Below are 25,807 nucleotides of genomic sequence, written 5' to 3'. Positions count from 1 at the left end.
GTTCAGGGGCTAAAACTCTGTGCTCCCAATGCAGGGGGCCTGGGTTCGATCCCTGGCCCTACATGCCTCCACTAAAGATCTCACACGCCAAAAGGAAGACTGAAGATCCCACGTGTCCCACCTAAGACCCAGCTCAGCCAAATAAATAAATAATTTTTTAGAAAGGATATGTGTTGGGGAGATAGTAAAGAGGGAAAGAGAGAGAAAGCTGAGTTTGAGGGAATCCTAATTCTAGGGCAAAGATGAGGGGCGGTACAGAGTTAGCCACACTCCCCTGGTCTCATTCCCTCCAGACCAGTGGTTCTCAAACACAGGACTCCTTTACACTCTTGAAAATCAGTCCGGCAGTTCTTTACGTGTAACATACAGTTATTACCATATGACCCAGAAAGGGCTTTGAGGTATAAACCCAAGAGGACTGAAAACGTATGTCCATACACAAACTTTTACACGAATATTCACAGCAGCCCTATTCATAAATGCCAAAGGTAGAAACAACTCGAATGTCCATCAGTTGATGAATGGATAAACTGTGGTATATCTGCATAATGGGATATTGTTTGGCCATAAATGGACTGGAGGAGAACACGGATGAGCCTTGAAAACATGCTAAGTGAAAGAAGCCGGTTACAAAAGACCACATATTGTATGGTTCTGTTTATGTGAAATGTCCAGAACAGGCCAACCCATAGAGACAGAAGGCAGATTAGTGGTTGCCAGGGGCTGGGGGTGGCGGGGAGGGAAGAATGGGAGTGGCTGCTAATGGGCTCAGGGTCCTTTTTCGGATGATGGAAGTGTTTTGGAATTAGACAGCGGTGATGGTGGTATGGGCTCCCCAGCTGGCCTAAGGGGTTAAGAACTTGCCTGCCAATGCAGGAGAGGTTAACAGATGCAGGTTCCATCCCTGGGTCAGGAAGATACCCTGGAGGGAGGGCATGGCAACCCACTCCAGTATACTCGCCTGGAGAATCCCATGGACAGAGGAGCCTGGTGGGCTACAGTCCATGGGGTCACAAAGAGTCGGACACAACTGAAGTGACTTAGCATGCATGCAGGATGCTTGCACAGATATGTGAATTCACTAAAACCACTATCTTGTACACTTTGAATGTCAGAAATTTATGGTATGTGAACTACATCTCACTAAACTGATAAAAAAAATTCTTGAGAACTCCAAATGGTATGGGCTATATCTACTGCTATTTACCAGATTAGAAATGAACACTGAAAAAATTTAAATTGTTAAGTCATCTAAAAATCATAAACCCACGAGATGCTCACATATATAAAAGCTGTATTTTCAAAACAAAAGCATTTAGTGAGCATAACGGGATTGTTTTGCATTTTAACAAATCTATGTAATGTTTGGCTTAACAACACACAGTTTGATGTCTGAGATTTCAATCAATGTTTCGTGGTACGTAGTTTTGTTAAAGCACATGAAGGACATCCAGACTCTCACGGATATGTCCTATAGTTGGAACAGGGTGGAGTGTTTTACTAGCCTTCCTAGATAATTGCGGACATTCTTCTTTCATTCTGCACCCAAACTCAACAGATGACAGTTATCTTTAAAGATTAGTTCCAATGTGGCATTTGGATCACAGGTCAATGAACTTTTCATCTGTATATCTGAGAGAATTTGACCAAGTATACTGTGATGATGATGAAGAAGGAAATATTTTTGACCTTGGGGACCCCCTGAAAGGCACTGGGACCCCCGCAGAAATCACTGGACTGTGGTTTGAGAGCTGTTGTTCTAGACCAATGTCACCCATTTCTGTGATGACCAGCAGGGGGCGGCATGTAGATTGCTGTTAACTGACCCCCACAGGGACCAAGCCCACGACCTTGACCCCAGCGGTCTCTCTATCCCAGGTGACCCAGGCACCCACTCCCCATTGCCAGCCGCCTTGAGAGAGAGACCCCGAAGAGCTGTTCAGGGAGCTCCCTGGGGAGACCTCAGGCCGGATCCAATGCTGGGAGGGTTGTTGGTACCACCTCCCATTTAAAGTCTTGACCTTCTCCCAAATGAGGCTCACATCCAGTCCAGGAAAACACCCGTGGGGTCAGAAACGACATGCTCATCAAGCAACTTTAAACCAGCCCCACTTCTAGCTATGGTTTGTTTTGTTGCTGTTGTTTTAAAGTTCTGTTATCTTGTGAAAAGTGCAGTCACACGGCTGCATGGGTGTGAAACGCCTTATTCTGTTCCAAGCAAACATTAGAAAACATACTGTAACTCAGTAGCCCTGTTTCCTTATTATTGTTCTTTAAAAATATTCTGGGAGCATCGAGAAATGGAAGTGATGGGATCTCCCTGATCGGGACAGGCTGAGCCTGGGGCTAACTGGCAGTCCATTTCCTCACAGATTCTGCCTACAATGCAGGCTACCCGGGTTTGATCCCTGGGTCAGGAAGATCCCCTGGAGAAGGGAATGGCTACCCACTCCAGTATTCGTGCCTGGAGAATCCCATGGACAGGGGAGCCTGGTGGGCTGCAGTTCAGACCGGACTGAACGACTACATTACTATCACCTCACAGGCACTGCCATTCTTGCCAAGGCCTGCAGGGGGCACCACACGTCCCAGGCCACTGCTTTCAGGACTAGACCTCCGGCTCCGAGACTTCCTGCCCACTGCTGCTGCTAGGTACACAGTGTGGAGGTGGCCCCTCTGCTCTGCCAGGCAACCCCACGAAAGCAGGGACGCACCAGTGGTGATCCCAGAGGGAGGAACAAGTCAGAGAACGTCAAGGTGGGAATTATTCCATCTTCTGCAGATGCTTCTGAATCAAAAGGGAGTGGAGCTGAGGAGCGGGGAGGAGGCGGGAAGAAAAAAGGGATCCTGTGTTCTCATGCTTGAAATGCCACCTTCTTTATGGCGGGACAGGTGAGGACTTCCAAGAGACAGCAGCTCCTCACAGCCCCAAACACATCACCTCCAAATAAGCCTCTAGGGAATAAATCTCTTTTGTCCCTTTTGGGTCATTTCCTAGGGCTCTAGAGTTTGAGGATCACTGGCAAGAGAACCCCCAAACTAACATCTCTCTGTCCAAAGAAAAGCTATGACCAACCTAGACAGCATACTAAAAAGCAGAGACGTTACTCTGCCGACAAATGTCCGTCTAGTCAAAGCTATGGCTTTTCCAGTAGTCACGTACAGATGTGAGAGCTGGACCATAAAGAAGGCTAAGTGCCGAAGAATTGATGCTTTTGAACTGTGGTGTTGGAGAAGACTCTTGAGAGTCCCTTGGACTACAAGGAATTCAAACCAGTCAATCCTAAAGGCAATCAGTCCTGAATATTCATTGAAAGGACTGATGCTGAAGCGAAAACTCCAATACTTTGCCACCTGATGGGAAGAGCTGACTCTTTAGAAAAGACCGTGATGCTGGGAAAGATTGAAGGCAGGAGGAGAAGGGTATGACAGAGGATGAGATGGTTGGATGGCATCACTGACTTGATGGATGTGAGTTTGAGCAGCTCCGAGAGATGGAGAAGGACAGGGAGGTCTGGCCTGCTGCAGTCAATGGGGCTGCAGAGAGTTGGACACGACTGAGCGACTGAACAACAACTGACCCATCTGACATCTAATTCCTTTTCTTTTCTTTTTTTTTTAACTTGAGTCCAAATAACTCTGCAACCACCCACAGGCTACTGTTTTATTCTTTCTCGATCTAATCATTATTTTTTCTGTTTGGCAGAAGAGAAAAGAACCAGGCTGAGAGACTGAGAAAAGGTCACACCCATGTGGGTCTGCTAACCCTTAATTAATATACCTTCTCTGCCTCAAGTCACCTTGTGCAGTAAGTATAAAGGGAAGGGTTTGGTGGCAGTGAGGATGATCCAACTTGGAGAGAAAAGACCTGAGAAAGTCTGACTTTTATGCAAACTTACTGCAAGACTAGGAACAATCAGTTATTTCTCCCCAGGTCTCAGTTTCCCCATCTTTTCCCCAGGGGGAGCAGAGACCGACAGGCTGGAGGGACCACTCTGGGTGGTCCAGTGCATTCTCACCTGCCAAGGAGCAGGTAGGGACTGAAGAAGGGTCCTGGGAGGGAGATTGGTCACTGCTTCAATCTGGTGGGAGGATCTGGGCCCCCACCCCAGCCTGGTTCCTAGGGCAGGAAGGAAGAGGCGTTCTGGGTCCCCCACCCTTCCTGCTCCTGGAGCTTTGAGGAAGAGGAGCCCACTGAGCCAAACACCACAGAGAGATCCAGGGAGATGCGGGATGTCCCTCCCAGAGCCTGGGGCCGTGGGCACCGGCCGGTGGTAAATTTGTGGCTGAGCATGACCACAGCAGTGGCTCCGACTGGGAGCTGAGGCCCTGTTCAGGGACTGCAGGGTCCGCCCTGGGCTGTGGCTGGCACCTTGGAAGGCACAGCTGTCCCTGGCCCACGTGGAACAATCTCAGCACAGGTGGTGGGAGAGGAAGGCAGTGCGTGGAAACACAGCTTAGGAAACTGCCAACAGAGTCAGCTTCGGTTCTCCGAATCTAAGCATCCTGAGCCTGCTGCCAGCTCCCTGCCCACCAGCCGGCCCATGTCCCCCGGCTTTCTGCACCCCCTTGACCCGGGGCTCTTCTGCCAAGCTGTGTGTTTGCCATCATCCAATACACTCCTGGGCTCGCTGCCCTTCCAGCAGGGGCCCCAAGGAGGAGGAGGTGGAGGAGGAAGGTGGGAGGACATGCATTGCAATGAAAACCCAGCATAGCCAAAAATAAATTAATTTTTAAAAACTGCAAGCTCCCGTGGCCTCTCCTGGGCACTGTAGGATATGCACCCTAAACACACTCATCACCCACCCTTAGATGAAGACTTCCCGTCTTCATGTAAGATCATCCCATGTCTTCCTGGACAGTTGTGCACAGATTTTTAAATAAAATTGGGTTCTTCTACCTATGCTGTTTGCTTTCTTATCACACTGTGCTTTCTCACATTATTAAAAGTCCTCAGAAACATGATTCTTCATGGCAACTTAGTATTCTGGATTTATTTTTCCCATTTTCCTGTTGGGGGAGGCACATGGATTGTTCCCAGCCCTGTCCTATTGTATTCAGCCCTAAATGGATATCCTGGGAGATAAATCTTTGAGCCCGTTTCTGATTATTTTCTTAGGATAAATTCCCCAAGGGGAAAAGATGTGTACTTTTTTTTTAATGTATCACCAAAGCACATCACCAGAGTCATTCACACACAAAAATTCTGCTGCAAGCAGTCGTGTCCCGGTGGTCTTTTCAAGCTCAGAACTCAGAGATGGAAGAATCTGTAAATCTCTAATAAACTGCTTTTAATTACGTGTACAGGGACTTCCCTGGGGCTCCAGTGGTTGAGATTTCAACTTCCGATTTGGGGGTTCGATCCCTGGTTGAGGAGATGGGATCCTGCAGGTCTCATGGCCAAAGGACCAAAAATCATGGAGAGAAAGCAATATTGTAGCAAGTTCAATATAGACTTTGAAAATGGTCCACATCAAAAAAAAAACTGAAAAAAGAATAATGTGTATAGTACAATCACTAAAAACAAAAACCTCTTCTCTGCAAGCATTCAGGGTCACTTAAAAGGCGGCTTCTCCCTCTTAATGGACTTTGCGGGCTTAGAATCTGGTGAAGCAGCACCAGCCTGGGAGCCTGGGTGACCTGTGGTCCAGTCACAACTCGCTAGCCGGGTTCCTTCTACAAAGAGCCAGGGTCTCCGCCTCCACACAGGCACACAGAGAGGATGAAATGAAAACGCATGCCTGTAACTCCAGAGAGCAGCCCACATCATTACTAACCCAGGAAAACGCTGCCCGTTGACCCAGCCTTCCAAATCTTACAACCTCTTTAACACAGCGCTGAAAACCTTTCTAGCCTGCAGCTGTCTCTGAGATTCTGAAAAAGACACCAGAGGGCAAAACCACCTGCCCCTCGGGAAGCATCACACACGCCCACTGGGGCTCCACCCCACCCAGGGGCCACAGAAACAAGAAATTACAGAATGGCTCCTCACGGCTTCTCCTGGCATGGCGCTCTCTCCCGCCTTCAGACCCTGCCGTTTCTGCCTCCTTGGTTTATTTCAGGGAAACTTTCGCTAATACAACTGAGCCCTGTCTGCTGCCCCAGGCTGGATAAGCTTTCATGGAGCTGTAGGGTCTGATCTCGTGGAAGAAACAGACATGATATGGGGAAAAGAATGGGAAAGAGAGAGGAAGGGTCAGGAAACGAGCCGCAGGGTCTAGGCAGGGGCACCACGTATAAAGGCAAACACAAGTCACCAGCAAGGGCAGGATGCCGGGTCCAAACAGCCACTGAGAGAGAACAGAAGTGCATCTTTCCACACAGATGCAGGGGACTTCTGGGGGTAGCTGAACCACGAGAAAGGAGACATGAGGCCCAGCCAAGAGCAGCAGACAACCCATAGACTCGGAAGCAATAAAGAAATGTAGGAATTTCCCTGATGGTCCAGTGGCTAAGACACTGTGCTCCCGATGCAGGTGGCCCGAGTTCGATCTCTGGTCAGGGAAGCCTTGATCCTACATGCCGCAGTTAAGGATCTTGAATGCCACAATGCAGATCGAAGCTCCCAAGTGCTGCAGCTAAGACTTCGTGCAGCCAAATACATAAATATTTTTAAAGTAGTAAACTATTCAGTTAGGGGATGGATGTTATGTAGCATTACCATGGCAATTGATAACTGACACAAATGGCATTTGGTAAACAAAATCCCAACCCTGATCTCAATATCCCGAGGAGCCCAACCTCCCAGAGCTGTTTGGAGTTGGACTTGCAAACTGTGAGCAGCGGAAAGGTCAAAGGGCCAGATGAGAGAGGCAAGACAGGGGGCATAAGAAGCAAATAAAACCCATTCTGCCCTCTCCCATGTGCCAGAGTGGGGCTGGGGGAGGGCCCGGAACCTTCTCAGGTAGCCTGTGCAGGGCTGGAAGAGGGGGAGGGGGTCACCCCAAGGCCAAATCTGAGCTGATGCCTGGACAGCTGCCAGAGGAAGGGTCCGAGCCCGTGTTCAGCCTCCTGTCGTGATCCTTCAGTCATGCCTGCCCTGGGTGCGGGAGGGGAGGGTGGCTGCCTATTCATGGCTGCTGCTGAGTCTGCCATGTAGACAACTAGCTGGGCCTGGATCAGGGGGTCGGGGGAGGAGATGAGGGCTTGAGAAGGGGAAAGAAAAGCAGGGATGAATATAAAAGAATACTTGCCACCCAGCCGCTGCTTCCCGAGGCACCAAAGACACTGCCTAAGAGCCTGCAGTTCTACACCCAGGTATTAATATTCCAGGGAACCCTTAGCAACAGGCCCTGACATCTGCTCTGTTACTATGATACGGGAAACATGATAATAGAAGCAAGATAAGGTGAGCTGAGACATCAACATTTCCTCCACCTGTCACACCGCACTCGGAGGATGAAAGACGCAGACAGGGAGCCTCAAAGCCCTGTCTGAAACCGGAGGGAAGCTCTCTGTGGGCTGATTATGCACGAGGCAAGGGTGGAGAGGACGCAGGAGATGAGGAGCCCCGGGGAAGCTACTGCCTGACAAAGGTCCCCAGGATTCACCCTGTCATCGGGCACCCCACCAGCTCTGCTTCCTTGGGTGACTTTGCTCCCACCCCACCCATTCATTGATTCTCCCCTGTCTTTGCCCAGGCTCTGGCAGGAGCTTCTCAGTTGGCCTTTGGACCTCCAGGGGCTCACTATGCCCCCTTCACTTGCAGTCAGAGAGGTCATCCTTAAAGCATAGGTCAGACCATGCAAGTCCCTTGCTCTTAAAACCTTCAATGGCTCCCTTTTGCCCAAGAGAAAAACCCAGGCTTCGCCAAGGCCACCCACGAACTGGCCCAAATGACCCTTCCAGTATCACCTGCCACCTCATCTCTCCCACGAGGCCCACACTCTTGTCACTGGGAACTGGGATGTGTCCTGGCTGCTCAGCTTTGTTTCTGGAACTTGTCCCGTGACCCACCTTCCCTATGCACACTGGCAACCTGCAGAAGCCCCATATCAATCCTCTGGGAATTTGGAATCGACCCCATTTGCCTCCCCTCAGCATTTCAGTCCACTCTGTGTCCTGGATGGGGTGGAGGGGGTCCTTTACTTCTGGTGGGGTCTTTAGATTCCTGCAACCTTTCCTGTCTGTGCTCTGGGCCTAGATGCCCCAGGGCACATCCCCACATCCCCCTTGAGCCACAAGACTGAGCGCGCTGTCGGCCTCAGACAGACAAGCAGCGCTGCTTCTGCCTTCACTGCCCTCATTCATTCATTCAGCAAACAAGCTCTGAGTGCCGACTCTGCAGCAGGCACGTGACACATCTCAGCCGACTGCAGGGTGAGCAGGGGGCAGCTCCCCATACCCCCAAGAAGGCCCCACTTACTGCTGCAGGGGTCTTCTCCCCAGGGAAGTAAATCCTCACCCCAAACGTCCACTGCAGTGGACCCAAATCCCTGCCCGTCTCTTTGTCTCCCTGATTTCTCATTTCCAGGCTAAGACGATACTTGCAGCCTCCAACCAAAATGAGATGCAAAACGCCCTGCTCCTTGCTCCTCTCACTTCAGCCACCAGCCCTCCAATTTTAACAGCCACAGGCTCTGCCTACCTGTCCCCAGAGGCATAGCTCACTTCTGTTGTTTCTAAGACGCCTGAAACAGAGCAGGTGGAGGTCCAAGCTGAAGACGATCACAGAGCTGATGGCAGGAGACTCGAGGGCAACCAGACTCCTGGGGCAGGACTCATCCTGGAATACACAGGAAGGAGGGAAGCCTCACAGGGCCCAAAGCAGTGCTCTGGTCCCCAGGGGACCAGGCGGAATTACTTCTGAGGGCTGCTATAACCAAGTACCACGAGTTGGGAGCCTTACAACAGTCCTAGAGCCTGGAGTCCAAAACCAAGATGTCAGCAGGGCCAAGCTCCCCCCGAAGGACCCAGAGGAGACTCTGTCTATGAAGCATCTGCTGTAGCCTCTGCCGTTTGCTGGCGACGCTGGGTGCTCCTTGGTTGGTCGCTATATCACTCCAACCGCGGTCTTCATCTTCACGTGGCATTCTTCTCTCTGTGTCTCCATGTGCCCATCTCCCTGCATTTCATGTTGAATTAAGACCAGGAATTTCCTGACAGTCCTGTGGTTGGGACTCTCACTGCCAAGTGCCCAGGTTCAATCCTAGGTCAGGGAACTAAAACCTCATAAGCCGTGTAGCAAGGCCAAAAAATAAAAAGACCATGCTGCTGCTAAGTCGCTTCAGTCGTGTCCAACCCTGTGCGACCCCATAGTGGGCAGCCCACCAGGCTCCCCCGTCCCTGGGACTCTCCAGGCAAGAACACTGGAGTGGGGCCATTTCCTTCTCCAAGGCATGAAAGTGAAAAGTCAAAGTGAAGTCACTCAGTCATGTCTGACTCTGCAACCCCATGGACTGCAGCCTACCTGGCTCCTCCGTCCATGGGATTTTCCAGGCAAGAGTACTGGAGTGGGGTGTGATCGCCTTCTCCGAAAAAGACCACAGGAGATTCCAATATGACCTTAATTAATTACATCAGCAATGCCCCATTTTCAAATTAATTCACATTCTGAGGTTCTGAGCATTAGGACTTCTTCATACCCCCTTTTAAAAAATTATTTATTCATTTGGCTGCATCGGGTTTTGGTTGCGGCACACAGGCCTCTCTCTAGTTGCGGCAAATGGGGTCCAGGGTTCACAGGCTCAGTAGGTGCAGCACAAGGGCTTGGCTGCCCTGCAGCATGTGGAATCCTAATTCCCTGACTTGGGATCAGATCTGTACCCCCTGCATTGGAGCTCAAGTTCTCAATCACTGGACCTCCAGGGAAGTTCCTCAATATGTACCCCTGGGGACACTATTCAACCCATGATACTTAGGGAAGAGAAAGGCCAGAGTCCTACTTTGAGAGTGGGGATAGCAGAGATAGTGGACCCTGTGAATATACAGATATTCAAAATAGCCTTTACCCCCCACCCTGGAGGTCCTGGGGTGCTCAGGACTGGGAGAGGGATCTATTAATACATCTAAGACAGGGGGTTATCATGTGTGTGCCTGAGTGCATGCTAAGTTCCCTCCATCACGTCCGACTGTTTGTGAACCGATGGACTATAGCCCGCCAGGCTCCTCTGTCCATAGGATTCTCCAGGCAAGAATACTGGAGTGGGTTGCTATGTCCTCCTCCAGGGGATCTTCCCGACCCAGGGGTAGAACCATGTCTCTTACGTCTCCTGCACTGGCACGTGGGTTCTCTACCACTAGCGCCACCTGGGAAGCCCCGGGGGTTGTCATGGTTGCTGCGAAAAGTGGATTTGGGAAAACAATCTCCTTGGGTCACTGCTTGTCTTGGGAGTTCTTAACAGGGGACCAGTGAACTTGGACGGGAATAAACTGTATTTTCATTAACCTGTAACTGAAATGACCTATTCATCATGAATACAGGCAACACACCACAGTCATATGGAAAGTTCCAGGGTCTTGGTCATCAGCAAAATCACAGATATTTTCATATCCCAGTACAGACCTGCAGATACCTCAGTGTTACTCATGCTCATCACTACTTTAAAATTAGGATAGTTATTACATTCAGATGTACATTATACTAGAGACAATAGACTAATATGTAAAAGCTAAATTTTTATGATCCTGAAATTGACATGAATATTTTTTTAACATTTAATAACTGGAATTAGAAAATAATTAACTTGAGGTAAGAAAACTGGCTTCTTATTGGTTGAAATTTTCTCAATAAAAGAAAGCTATTTCAAATAAAAAAATATTGTTACCAGTTCTTCTGATAATCATGCCATCTCCTGACAGATTTAGCAATTAATAAAAGCAAATAAAAATATCATATGTCGTGGTGATTTTAAAAATTACAATAGTTACTAGACCTATGGCAAGGCTGTTTACTTGCAGAAAAGAGTGGCAACCCACTCCAGTATTCTTGCCTGGGAAATGCCACGGACAGAGGAGCCTGGCAGGCTACAGTCCATGGGGTTGCAAAGAGTCAGACATGACTTAGTAACTAAACAACAAGGCTGTTTACTTAATGATTCAAAAAAAGAAGCACATAAGTTACTATATGAGAACCTTGTTTTGTTAAAAAAATATATATTCTGATAATAATGTCAATACAATTGGCTTCTTCTGTAACACTGTTCGTGCACTGAGAGCCGTTATTTTGAGAAACATTCCATAGGATTCACCAGATGGTCAAAAAATAAATCAATGGCACAAAAAGCAAAGAACAGCAGATGAAATGGAAACTTAGCTCAAAGGTTACCAGGATAAAATCAAGCCTTCAGGGTAAGCAGCTGTCTGTGGCTCGGGGGATTCTGCTCAGAAAATGCCCAAGTTGTCTGTCTCAGGTGTTACCAGGCACCTGGCTTGGGATGCATGGGGAGGAGTGTAAATGCTATTCGTTTCGTAATGCAGAAAAACAAGCCTGCTTGCATCTATTCAATTTGTGTGGAAAATCTCAGGCAAACAGAATTTCTGCAAAGGAAATCTGATTTCAGCTCACACCCAAAGGTGCTTGTTGGAAGAGCCCAAGAGAAACCTCTCCATGAGGCAGAGATGCCTCTGGAAGGAAGAGGCCCACCCCTTCTCACCCCAGCCTCAGGTGTGCCGACAGGGTGGTCCTCTGCGCACTCAGGTCCCAGGAGCAGCGGCCTCTGACAGCCCTGCCAGGACCCCGGCTCTCAGGCGACTCTCCTCAGGGCTCCACCAGGTCCTTCAGTCTTCTTCCGCCCTCTTTCCCAGAGGTGGGGAAGGGACCCTGGCCCTGGCTGTTTGCTTAAAGCCAGCAGCCAAGGCAACCCCTGCTGACCCAGCTGCTATCTGTAGCCAGCTGTCCCCTCTTGTTCATGGAAACACAAATAGTTGGTTCCCTGTTCCAGCTCCAAGGTAAAGTACGCACTGCCCAGGTGCCAGCTATTAATTTCTCTGCACACTCCTTAGTTCCCCTGGTGGAGGCTAAGACTGCAAAGAAGTGGGGGTGTCCATCACGAAAGACCCTGGCAATGACTGCTGAAGACTCAAGCAAGGCGGAGGGTAGGCATCTGAGAGTGAGAAAGGGGACCACCCCCAGCAGGTGGCTAGGCTCAGAGAAGATGAGCAGGGAAAAGACCAAACAGAAGCGCCGACATTTTGCCAGTAGTTTTGGAGGTTTTAATGAGGAGCCCACAAGTCAAAATGTCCCTGCTCGTGTTCAGTCTGGCCCTGAGCTACCAAACTGGGAGGGAAAGCATAGGACTGCACAGGGCGCTACCCACTTGCCAGGTGCTGGCCACAGGCTGGCCAAGTGAAACTCATCACAGTCCCAAAGGGATGGCATATCATCATCCACTTTCAGAGAAGAGGTTTGACTGATGATTGAAAGGTGCAGCCACTCGCTCAAGGCCATGCAGCTGGCCCCTGGCACTTTGTCACCCTCTCTGTCCCCAAGGAGTCCCAGCTGCAGCATGTGGCACCTAAGGCAGGGCACACTCTCCAAGCCTCTTCTGTGCTCTCAGCCCTTAGGAGTGTGCTAGGAGTTCATGGAAATTGAGACCTGTAGGAATTGGCCAAACAGGAGAAAGCTCGGGGTTACCTGGAGCAGAGCTGCAGGTACTGCAGAGGAGGCAGGCTGGTGTGAATTTCCTGGAGCAGGCAGCCAGCAGCTGGGACTAGAGGTGTGAGGCCCAGGAAATGGGCAGCAGGGTCTCCAGGGCTGGTATGCCCCGCCTATACCCACAGGGCAGAGTGACATGAAGCCACAGGTCTCAGACAGGACCCCTTGTTCTCTACCAATTCCATTGCCTGACCCAGGAGCTCACCCAGACCTCAGTCATCCTAGGATCCTAAGTGGTTACCCTGACTCCTGGCTCACCCACCTGACTCAGCCTACCCTGCCACCAGAGGGGCCCTGCAAAAGCCAGGCTCTCCTCAGACATTTGCAAATCAAGCCTATTATCCCCACTTGGGAGTGCCAGGCCATCTATAGGCTCTATGCCACCTTGCCAAGTCTGTCTCCAGACAAACAGAAACACTTGGCATCATACCCTGTTAGACGCTTAAGCCCAGACCTCCTCTAAACAGCCCCCTGCTGCTCCCCAATCCACATCTATTGCCCTAGCCTGAAGCACTGATTCCCTCCTTGGCATCTCCACATTTTTTACCTCTTCCCAGCACTTCCCAGTTTCTGGTGGCTTGTGAAAGCTTCTGACCTCTCCTACTGTACAAAACACTCCCCGAGAGCAGGACAGACCTTGTGCCCAGATGACACTCGAAGCACGTGTGCCAGAATAGAACCGAGAGTCCACAAATAAACCCATACATCTGTGATCAGCTGATTGTTTGACAGGAGTGTACAAGACCACTCAGTGGGGGCAGAAGAGTCTTTTCAGTAAACTGCGATGACAACGGAACAGTCACATGCAAAAGAATGAAGGTGGACCATTACCTCATACCATTTAAAAATGTTACTCTAAATGCATCAAAGACCTAAATGTAAGAGCTAAAAGTTTTAAAGCACTGAGAAGATAACAGACGGGCAAAACTTCGCGACCTTAGATTTGGCAGTGGTTTCTTAGATATTAGAATGTAAATCCAGGGACCTCTGTGGTGGTTCAAGGGCTAAGACTCCACACTCACAATACAGAGGGCCTGGGTTTGATCCCTGACCAGGGAACTAGATCCGACATCCACACTAGGTATCCCACATATCACAACAAAGACTGAAGATCCTGTGTGCTACAGCTAAGACCCAGGACAGATAAATAAATATAAAAGAATGCAAACCCAAACCACAATGAGATATCACTTCATACCAAAAGCATAACCAACAAAAGAAAATAAATAAATAAAGGGGATGTTACTGACATTAAAACACTCTGTGCACCAAAGAACTAACCCTAATCCCAAATGCAATATTTTCATGGTATATTTATAGAAAAAATATTAAAAGAACAAATGCTTACCATATAAACCTTTTATTAAATTTCATAAACAGCAGAATTACTATTGCTTTCCATGTATAACCTCCCTGATTTTTATGGCTCAGGTCTACCTTGGATGTTTGAGAGAAAAAGAAAAAATGTCTATTAATAAACACTGCCTTTCAAGATTTTGAATAAAATGGGTGGCTTCAATGCCTGTACCTTGCGACCCAGGCCCACAAGCACAAGCCATCTTATTCTTATAGGTGCAAATCTTTAAAGCTGAACATGTGACAATGTAATTTTGGAAGGCAAGGATGCTAAAAAAGCTCCCACCCTGGTCTTGGAACTATCTTCTCCCTCAAAAATGGGTTCACTTGTACAACAAAAGATAGGTACATTTATTGTTAAATTGTCTTACTGCACGCAAACACGAAATGGTTGCAAATGTCCATTTACAGTGAAATATATACATAAATGATTCATAAAATGTTAAAAAAGAAGGTGAAAAGGTAAGTCACAGAATGGAAAAAGATATTTGCATATCACATATCTGATAAGGGTCTAGTATCCAGAACAGATAAGACCACCTCCGACTCAACAACAAAAAGACAACTCAACTAATAAATGGGTAAAAGACTTAAATGGGGCCTCCCTGGTGGCTCAACAGTAAGGAATCTGCCTGCCAATGCTGGAGATATGGATTTGCTCCCTGGTCCAGGGAGATCCCCTGGAGAAGGACATGGCAACCCTCTCCAGTACTCTTGCCTGGGAAACACCATGGATGAAGGAGCCTGGCTGGCTCTGTCCACGGGGTTGCAAAGTGTCGAACACGACTTAGTGACTGAACAGCAGCGACAAAGGATTTGAACAGACATTTCTCGAAAGGAGAAGTGCACACGCCTAAAAGCCCATGGAAAGACACTCCACGTTACCAGCCATCAGAGACAGGCAAGCCCAAACCACAGTGAGGTGCCTCTTCACGCCCATTAGGATGGCTATCATTTTAAGGACAGAAATTAATGTGTGTTAGCAAGGATGCAGAGAAATGGGAACCCTCATTCACTGCTGGCACAAATGTAAAATGGTGCCACAATAGTGGAAAACAGTTCAGTAGTTCCTCAAAAAAAATAAATATAGAATTACAATCCTAATCCAAAAGAACTGAAAATACATTTCGAAGCAAAAACAGTAGATCTTCTTCAGAGAAGATCTATCCACATCAGCTAACAGGTAGAAACCACCCAAATGTCCATCAACTGGTAAATGATAGGTGGTGTAACCAACAGTGGACTATTCAGTTCAGTCACTCAGTCGTGTCCGACTCTTTGCAACCCCATGAATCGCAGCACGCCAGGCCTCCCTGTCCATCACCAACTCCCAGAGTTCACCCAAACTCATGTGCATCGAGTCGGTGATGATGCCATCCAGCCATCTCATCCTCTGTCGTCCCCTTCTCCTGCCCCCAATCCCTCCCAGCATCAGGGTCTTTTCCAATGAGTCAACTCTTCGCATGAGGTGGCCAAAGTATTGGAGTTTCAGCCTCAGCGTCATTCCCTCCAAAGAAATCCCAGGGCTGATCTCCTTCAGAATGGACTGGTTGGATCTCCTTGCAGTCCAAGGTACTCTCAAGAGTCTTCTCCAACACCACAGTTCAAAAGCATCAATTCTTTGGGGCTCAGCTTTCTTCACAGTCCAACTCTCACATCCATACATGACCACTGGAAAAACCATAGCCTTGACTAGACGGACCTTTGTTGGCAAAGTAATATCTCTGCTTTTTAAAATGCTGTCTAGGTTGGTCATAACTTTCTGGCCATAAAAAAGAACAAAGTGCTGATTCATGCAACAACATGGATAAGCCTTGAAAACATCGTGTTAAAAGAAGCCAGGCCACAAAAGACAGCATAGCATAGGACTGCTTTTATGTGAAATGTCCAGAATAGACCCATCTATAGAGTCTCTAAATAGATTTAGTGGTTGTCTAGGGCTGGTGTTTCCTCAGTGGTCCAGCGGTTAAGACTCTGCACTTCCACTGCAGGGGGCGTGGGTTCGATCCCTGGTTGGGGAACTAAGATCTCACGTGCTGTGTGGCACAGCCAAAATAATAATAATAGCTGCCTAGAGCTTATGGGGGAGGAAGACAGGTAATAGCTAAAGGATATGAGATTCCCATCTCTCTCTTTGGGGAGATGGAAATGTTCTAAAACTGGCTGTGGTGACGGCTGCTTATATCCGTGAATATACCAAACCCCACAGAGTTGTATACTTTTTATGGGTGACCTCTATGGTATATGAATTACATCTCAATAGAGCTGCTATAAAACAAAGCATGGAGCACAGCGAAGCACAAACTGGGGGGTCTGGACAGGGCAACCAGGTACACAGTCTCCAGGGGACAACGAACTGGCCACTTACATTTTACCGTCACCCCCTGATGGCCTGGGGACAGATTAACTACAAATTAACCTCAATATGAAAACAACAGATGGTGCATTTGTGAAAACACTGTGGGAGAGGGGCAGGGAAGAGAAAGAGAGAGGAAGCAAACACGGTCAAATGCTAAGAATGACTGAATCTAAGTGGAGAGGTTTCTTTGTCCTGTTTGTCCAGCTTTTCTGTAAGGGTTGAAAACTTTCACAGTAAAACTTCCATAATGAACTCTCAACAGCTAGAGTTGGAACTGTTTTTGTTTTTTTAAAGGTTTTTTTTTTTTTACTGTGGACCGTTTTTAAAGTCTTTATTAAATTTGTTACAATATTGCTTCTGTTTCATGATTTGTTTTTTGGCCAGAGGCATGTGGGATCTTAGCTCCCAACCAGGGACTGAACCCACACCCTCTGAATCAGAAGGCCAAGTCTTAACCACTGGACTGCCAGGGAAGTCCCAAAAGCTGGAACACTTTTTCCAACAACGAAAATAACAACAGTACTGGATTATAACCCATAAAATAAATATGATATAAAAATTGAAGAAACAAATTAATAGGGGAGGTGGACAATTCTCTCTTACAGAAGGGCTGCTACTACTGCTGCTGCTGCTGCTGAGTCGCTTCAGTCGTGTCCGACTCTGTGCAACCCCAGAGACGGCAGCCCACCAGGCTCCCCCATCCCTGGGATTCTCCAGGCAAGAACACTGGAGTGGGTTGCCATTTCCTTCTCCAATGCATGAGAGTGAAAAGTGAAAGTGAAGTCGCTCATTCATGTCCAACTCTTCGCGACCCCATGGACTGCAGCCCACCAGGCTCCTCCATCCATGGGATTTTCCAGGCAAGAGTACTGGAGTGGGGTGCCACTGCCTTCTGGTACCGGTTAATAAATACAGGCATACCACATTTAATTGTGCTTTGCAGATAATAGTGTTTTTTAGCAAACTGAAGGTTTGTGGCAAACTTGCACTGAGGTCATTTTCTACTGGGGTCATTTTTCTAACAGCATCTGCTCACTTTTTGAGACTGTGTTACATTTTGGTGATTCTTGCAGTATTTCAAAATGTTCATTACTTTTATCATTGCTACCTGGTCTACAATCAGTGATCTTTGATGTTATTTTTGCAAAAAGATTACAACTTACTGAAGGCTCAGATGACAGTTTGCATCTTTCAGCAATAGAGTATTTAAGACATGTATGTTGTCATGGGCTTCCCTAGTAGCTCAGACAGTAAAGAATCTGCCTGCAATGCAGGAGACCTGGGTTCATTCCCTGGGTTAGGAAGATCCCCTGGGGAATAGAATGGCAACACACTCCAGTATTCTTGCCTGGAGAATTCCACGGACACAGGAGCCTGGTGGGCTACAGTCCATGGGGTCACAAAGAGTCGGACACAACTGAGTGGCTTGACTTTACTCAGGTTGTTACATTGTTTCTTAGACACAATGCTATTGCACACTTTATAGCTATAGTATTATGTGAACATAACTTTTATAAGCACTGGGAAACCAAAAAATGTGTGACTCCCTTTGACATTTGCTCTATCCCGGTGGTCTGGAACTGAACCTGAAATATATGTGTGGTCTGCCTGGTACAGAGGGAATGAAAGAAACAGAAGAATCAGCATTAAAGCACCCCAGTAATAACTGTTGCAGGCCAGATTCATGGACGGATACTAAAATTACAAAGTTAAAAAAATAGCAACTTTACAGGAGAGACACCTTGCAGATACTACCTTATCCAAGTCATCAAGACTAATATGTGATAAGACATAGGGACATCAAGGCCCTCCTGATACCATGTACTGAGAAAGATACATCATCATTTTGGTGGTATTCCTGCCCAAAACACATAACTGCAATGTAAACATGAGAAAATATCAGTTCAGTTCAGTCACTCATGGAGAGATGCTCTACATAACAACTGACCAGAACTCTTCTGAAATGTGAAGGTCATAAATGATAAGGAAAAACAGAGGACTTCCCAGGTGGTCCAGTGGCTAAGACTCCATGCTCCCAATGCAGGGGGCCTGGGTTTGATCCCTGGTCAGGGAACTAGATTCCACATGTTACAGCTAAGACCCAGTACAGCAAATATATAAAAAAATATTTAAAAAAACAAACTTAGGAGCAGTTACATTGTTATATGAGATATTAACAAGGCAAGCAGGGTGAGGGGTAGGCAGGAACTCTGTGAACCATTCTTTCGACATTTATGGAAACCTAAATAATCTCAAAATAAAAAGCTTTAATTTGTTTCACAATTATAAAACAACAAGTTCAGGACTTCCCTGGTGGTCCAGTGATTAAAAAATATGTGCTTCCAATGTAGGGGACATGGGTTCAATTCCTGGTCAGGGAACTAGGATCCCACATCCTGTGCGGCCAGATAAATAAAATAAAAATGAGCTTGTTTAAAGGTATCTGTTATTCAGAATCATACATGCCAAGGGACATGTGACACGCTGCGGCCTCAGGGGATGCTGCCCACACCCCCTCCCAGCCCAAAGCCCACCGGGGCAGGTGAGAAGGGACTCAAGGGGTGACTGTGGGGGCCCCCACTTCCCCATATGAGGTGTGGGCTGGAGGGAGCAGGAGTTATGGAGGAAGGGGTTAGATGTCTGCCAAGGTCTTTCTTATTTCTGAGACAAAGGATGACTCCGCAAAAGGAAGAGAAGACATAATCTAGAATTTCACACCTGTGGCCTTCTCTGTGTCAGGCAGTTTGTATGGCTTCTATTGCTTGAAACTATGGCACTTGGGGACTTCCCGGTGGCCCAGGGGTTAGGACTCAGCGCTTTTACTGCCGAGGGCCTGGGTTCAATCCCTGGTCAGGGAACTAAGAGCCTGCATGCTCCAGATCACAGCCACAAATAAAAAATAAAAAAAGGAATGAAACTGTTGAACCTGTATTATTTCTATACCTTAAGATGGCATGGACTAAATACTAGACGACATTTTTAACTAAATAACTTTCCAATCTACTTAGTGCCTTGTTCTCATTACTTTTGCTTTATTCATTTTTAAACATTTTATCTTTTTAAAAATTAATTTTTATTGGAGTATAGTTGTAGTTTTGCTTTAACAGTGAGTTGAGTCATCCATGACACTTGACCTCCCCCGTTAACCTAGGGAGCATTTTGTCTTATCACCACTATTTATATTATCAGTGTATTCTCCTCAGGGAGAATTTACAGTGTGTTCATATACCCGCCAGCCAAAGATGACGCTGACCTGGGGTCTGCACAAGGGAAACAAGTGCAGTTAAATATTAATAGTAGAATCTAAAGCTGTGGGCATACAGGTGGACACCACAAACTTCTTTCAACTTTGCTATATATTTTTAATTTTTCATGATAAACTGTGATTAAATAAAAGTAAAATTACAAAAGAATATTTGGGGCATGCAAACCACAAACCAGATTCACACCCTCAGTGGGAGAATGCACCTAGGAGGCCCCTCTGCAGAAAAACACACCCACGCCTGTTCCTTCTCCCCACGGGTGTCTGCAGGCGACAGGGCTCTGTCTGGAGGAAGGAGAAGCAGTGTCGTGACCAAGGCCAGGGGCCTGCAGATAGTCTCCACATAAATACATTCAGTCTTTGGTTTCAAACCAAGTCAGAAAGTGGGCAGCAGCCACAGGTTTTATTAGCTTCAAATGAATCTGGCAATGGGTACCCGGGCTGACCGAGCAGGCCCCAACCTGGTCACGTACCCCAGGTGGCCCGGCCAATGGCTGATGAATTCTCTTCTTCTGCCAAAACATAAAGGGCAGACTCCTTCCGAGTCTGTTCTTTGGGGCAGATATCTGGGATCTGCCTTCTGGCTCTGTGTGAATTATTAGCTCAGTGACCTTGGCAGCTTCCTTCATCTCTCTAGGCCTTAGTTGCCTCATTGGTAAAATGAGTAGCTGCCTCCTGGCCTGTGGGGAAGAGTAAATTAGATCAGTGGTTCTGAATCAGGGTGATTTTGTTCCCCCAGGAGGTACCCGGGGGCCAGATGGATAGTGGGGAGAGGTCAGGATGCTGCTAAACACCTTACAAGGCACAGCAGAGCACCCTACCCCGCAATAACATAAAATTTGCCAGCCAAAAATGTCAAAGCACCAATTTGAAAAACTCTGATTTAAATGGTACAGGTAACACACATAGATAGAACCCAAAATACTGTGCAGTCTCAGTGAAGGGCGGCTGCCACCACCGTCATCATCACCACCACCATCACTATCATCACGGTTACCATCACCACCATCACCATCACCACTGCCATCACCACCATCACCACCATCAGCACCATCACCACCATCACCAGCACCATCACCACCATCACCAGCACCATCACCACCATCACTATCATCACAGTTATCATCACCACCATCACCAGCACCATCACCACCATCACTATCATCACGGTTACCATCACCACCATCACCACCATCACCACCATCACCACCATCACCACCATCACCACCATCAGCACCATCACCATCACCACCATCACTATCACCATCACCAGCTACCACCATCAGTACTATTTGCCTGAAATTCCCAATACCCAGAAGAGCACAGGTAGGAAGCATCAATGAATGCTGTTGTACTGAACTGAATAAACAGGACATGCCTTAGGGTTAAGGACATTCCAAAATGTCCCTTCAATCCCCTAAGCTCCCCTGAGGGAACTGAAGCAGGTTGTAGCTATGAGATGGGTAAGGGGAGTGAGAGGGGGGCGCCTTGGAGAAAGGGTCTGAGCAGACGATGGCAGTATCAGCCGACACCCTTGTTTAACCCTGAATGTGAGAGTTCTGCTCTGAGCATTTGACACGTATTAATTCATTTTACTCTCTCAATGGCCCAGGAGGTCAGTTACTAATAGAATAATGTATTGTAATAATATTCTATCACTACTCCCCTCTATGAGCATACACGCTGAACTGCGGCTTCCCCAGTGGGAGGGAGCAGTTTTGCAGAACTCGCCCTCTGCTTGTGGTCAGTCCTGGTGCCTACCTGACTGCTCTACAAAGAACCTTAGAAGGCATGGCCCTGTCTCCCAGTAGCCTGCGTGTATGTGGATGGTTTCTGGGCCTTTCATTCAGTACTGCAGGAAACACCCAGAGGAGATCCTTTCTGGGCAGGGCAGATGCCTGGTGAGCAAAGTATATATCAACAGGGAAGAGAAGCCAGCAAGAGGGGAAAGGGCATGTGGCTTTCCTGAAAAGGGTAGGGCCCATGTTGGTGAGGCGGCCTCAGAAACCGATCCCAGGGCCCATCTCTAAAGGAGCCAGGAATGGGCCAGTCTAGAGTCACTGTTGGGAGGACCCCACCAACCTGGTCACTTTCCTGCCTCTCTGCCTTTTCCTCACTAGCACCAGCAGGATCTCCCTTTAAAAAAAAACAAACAAACAAAACAAAACAGGCCTAGAATCCATCCTCAGAGAAGTCAGAACAGGGAGTAGCGGGGGTGCCGACATATATAGCCAGGCTGGAGAAACAGGAGCCCAGGGGGCATGGCGGGTGGAAGGAGTGACCGAGAAAGGTGAGCAGGATGAGTCTGGGGCTCCCACCCGGGAAGGGAGAGGAGGATGGGAAGGGCTGGGGTGAGAAACGGGTACCTGCGGGACATGGCTGGCTCCCCCCATCCCAACTGTTCCCTGTAAGCGCAAGGGGAATTCTAGTGGGTTCTGAGGTCTCAAAAATGAGGACACAAGGGAAAGCCAAAATGTCACACAGGAGAAGCAAAAGGTATTTCTGCTCATCATCTATGAGAAGACCCACCACTAATTGAGCGTTTACTATTTCTCCAGCTGGGTGCCAAGTACTTTATAGAATCATCTTCTCTATTTTTCACAGCAGGTTTTAACATCTCCATTTTACAGGTGAGCAAACTGAGGCTCAGGGAGGTACATGATGTACCCAAAGTCACACAGCGTGTAAGTGACAGGGCCCAGGATTTGAACTCCAAGCTCAATTTCTTGATCTCAAGGATATCCCAAGTTCTCAGCACTTAACAGAAGTATGTGCGTTTTGGGGCCTTAAGACAATGAAGTATCTGCTGGCAATTCAGGAGACCTGGGTTCAATCCCTGGATTAGGAAGTTCCCCTGGAGAAAGAAGTGCCACTTCTGTATTCTTGCCTGAGAAATCCCAGGGACAGAAGAGCCTGGCAGGCAACAACCCATGGGGTTGCAAAGAATCGGATATGACTGAGTGACTAACACTTTCACCTTCCTATGCCAGTCACCCTCACCCACACAATCTTTCATTATCCTTTCAAGTAAGTAGAGACAATGAATAATATTCTAAATAGGGAAAACAATATTGAAAAGAAATAAGAAGGCAAACAACCCAGTTAAAAATAGGCAAGAAACCTAAACAGATACCTCACCGAGGAAGATAGGCAAGATGGCAAATAAGCCATATCTATGTGATATGTCATTGAGCAATTGCAAATTAAGATAACGCGATACCACTGCACACCTATTAAATGGCCAAAATTCAGCACACTGACAACACCAGATGCTGACAAGGATGCTGGGCAATAGGCACTCTCATTCATGCAAAATGGTCCAGCCACTGAAAAGCAGTATCTTACAAAACTAAACGTACTCTTATTATATGATCCAACAGTTACACTCCTTGGGGTTTACCCAAAGAATTAGAGACCTACATCTACATACATACAAATATGGCATACTGAGGTTTATACCAGATTTATTCATTATTGTCAAAACATGAAAGCAACCAAGATGTCCTTCAGTAGGTGAATGGGTAAATAAACTGTGCTATATCCAGACAGTGGAATAAAACTCAGCAAAAAAATAAAAATAAAATAAAACTCAGCAACAAAAGTGAAAAAAATTTAATAGATAGAAAAATAAAAAAGCTACCAAGCAACGAAAAGACATGGAGGAAGCTTAAGTGCATATTGCTAAGGGAAAGAAGCCAATCTGAAAGGTATGATGTTCTGAAAAAGATAAACTACAGTAGCAGTAAAGAGATCAGAAGTTCAGGGGAGCAAGGGAAGGATGAATGGGGGGACACGGGATTTTTAGGACTGTGAAACTGTAATTCTGTAATGATGTGGTCACGGTGGACACGTCATTATACATTCGTCATAACTCATAGAATGTATACCAAGAGTGACCCCCTAAAGACAACTATGGGCTTTAGTTTACAATAATGTATCACTGCTGCTAAGTCACTTCAGTCGTGTCCAACTCTGTGAGAACCCATAGACGGCAGCCCACCAGGCTCCTCCGTCCCTGGGATTCTCCAGGCAAGAACACTGGAGTGGGTTGCCATTTCCTTCTCCAATGCATGAAAGTGAAAAGTCAAAGTGAAGTCACTCAGTCGTGTCCGACTCTTAGCGACCTGATGGACTGCAGCCTACCAGGCTCCTCTGTCCAGGGGATTTTCCAGGCAAGAGTACTGGAGTAGGGTGCCATTGCCTTTTATCATGCGTGTATTGGTGGTTCAGTGGTAGAATTCTCCCCTGCCACTCGGGAGGCCCAGGTTTGATTCCCAGCCAATGCATTGCACCCTGTGTTTGGGGCTTCATAGGCAATTAGGACACAGCTCCTGGGTAATAATTTAGGGCAGGTTGAGATCAGAGACCTGGGGCTTCCTGGGAAGCTGTGAAAACAGCCAGGTGCATGCTTAGATGCCCAGTTGTGTCTGACTCTTTGTGACCTCATGGACTGTAGGCCACCAGGTTCCTCTGTCCATGGGATTTTCCAGGCAAGAATACTGGGGTGAGTTGCCATTCCCTGCTCCAGGGGATCTTCCCAACCCAGGGATCAAACTGGTGTTTCCTGCTTTGTAGGCGGACCCTTTACAGCCTGAGCCACCAAGGAAGCCCAACTTTGTTCTCAGGCTTTCACCTGCTGCTGCTGCTGCTAAGTCGCTTCAGTCGTGTCCGACTCTGTGTGACCCCATAGAGGGCAGCCCACCAGATTCCCCCGTCCTTGGGATTCTCTAGGCAAGAACACTGGAGTGGGTTGCCATTTCCTTTAAGTGAGGCTAATAACAGCGGAAAGCAAACACAGATTTCACTCCTCCTTACCTGCACCTCCCCCGGCATCTAGGAAAGGGGAGTGCGGCCAGAAATAGCCAGGCCAAAGGCAGGGTCTCCAAGTTCAAGATTTCCCATTTTACACCATGTGAATTAATTCTTTTAAAATTAAAACAACCCTTCTGGACTTCCCTAGTATTCCTGTGGTTCAGAATCCACCTGTTGAGGCAGGGGACACAGATTCGACCCCTGGTCCGGGAAGATCCCACGAGCCGAGGCTCAACTAAGCCCGAGAGCGGCAACTAGAGCTGCAACTAGCCTCACTCTAGAGCCCAGGCTCCGCAACCAGAGAAGCTTCTGTGACGAGAAGCCCGAGCACAACAAAGACTCGGCACAGTCAAAATTAATTGAACAAACAATGCTTCTCCCCAACCCTAAGTAATACCCTCCCCCAAAATGTCTCCCGATAAAACTGATGTTCAGAATTGCAACTCTAGTTTCATATCACAACAGCATTAAGAGCGGGGAACACTCACACGCACCTTGGCTGTATCATAACTCACGCATTCCCTGAAGCCACGCTGGGGGTACCCAGCACCCCCATTTTACAGATGCACCCCAGCACACTACAGGGAGCGGCCCCACACCAGATGGAAGCACAGACGGTGAGCTCCTTCTCCCAGGTGATATAGCTGGTGACAGTCTTACTCCCACTGACAGTCCCAGCGTGTGAGTTTGGAACCAGGCTCTGCGCTGAACCTGTTGTATAATTTGGGAGTAGCCACGTTTCCCTACCCCTTGTTTCATCCTCTGTACAATGCAGGTCATGACACTTTCTTTCCCTAGCAGGTCTTGTCCAGGGTGAACAGAGTAACAGTTCTAGACAGAGTGCCTGGCCCAGAGATGGCCCTCAAAGGGAAAAAAACAAAACCTCGTTTTTAAATCAAGCCTGCTTCTGAACTCCTGGGGATATTCTCTGAACTAGAAGAAACAAATGGAACAATTAAACAACACCACCAACGAAAATCTGTGACCCTGATGACCACAGGCTCAGCTGATGAATGAAACCTTAGCCCGTGTCTGTTAGCCAGGCTGTCCTGACCAAACTGCAGGGCAGGGAACCGAGTGCTTCCTCTTTCTGCAGGAACCGGTGCTCTGACTCAGAGCGGAGCTTCCTGCAGCAGACCCACCCGCTTCCCCCAGAACATTCCACACTCAGCCAGGAGATCCCAGGAATGGGCCACTGGGCCCAGCTTGGGGAGACAGGCACCTCCCTTTCGGGCCTCCACACACAACTTCTGATCCACGCCCCTGCCCGGCTCCCACCACCTCCCCTCAGTTCAGTTCAGTCTCTCAGTCATGTCTGACTCGTTGCGACCCCATGGACCGCAGCACGCCTCCCTGTCCATCACCAACTCCCAGAGCTTACTCAAACTCATGTCCAGTTGAGTCGGTGATGCCATCCATCTCA

General features: G+C 47.8%; 1 protein-coding gene across 4 annotated transcripts in view; it reads right to left on the bottom strand.

Annotated features, from left to right (window-relative positions):
* The window catches only part of RPH3AL (rabphilin 3A-like (without C2 domains)), a 138,049-nt gene that overhangs the window by 88,875 nt on the left and 23,367 nt on the right, over positions 1-25,807 (bottom strand). The window contains exon 1 of one of the 4 annotated variants that reach the window (XM_018064377.1): positions 8,588-8,792. The exons of 2 other annotated variants lie outside the window; for them this stretch is intronic. In XM_018064377.1, the coding sequence (XP_017919866.1) occupies positions 8,588-8,603 (16 nt within the window). In that variant the 5' untranslated portion in view covers positions 8,604-8,792. Of the gene's footprint in view, positions 1-8,587; positions 8,793-25,807 lie in introns of those variants that run through there. One more of the 4 variants, XM_018064380.1, reaches the window with a different exon arrangement.

Source organism: Capra hircus, chromosome 19 (genome assembly GCF_001704415.2).
Source record: "Capra hircus breed San Clemente chromosome 19, ASM170441v1, whole genome shotgun sequence".
Classification (NCBI taxonomy): domain Eukaryota; kingdom Metazoa; phylum Chordata; class Mammalia; order Artiodactyla; family Bovidae; genus Capra; species Capra hircus.
Note: the sequence above shows the minus strand (reverse complement) of the source record. Positions and strands in the feature narration are given on the sequence as shown.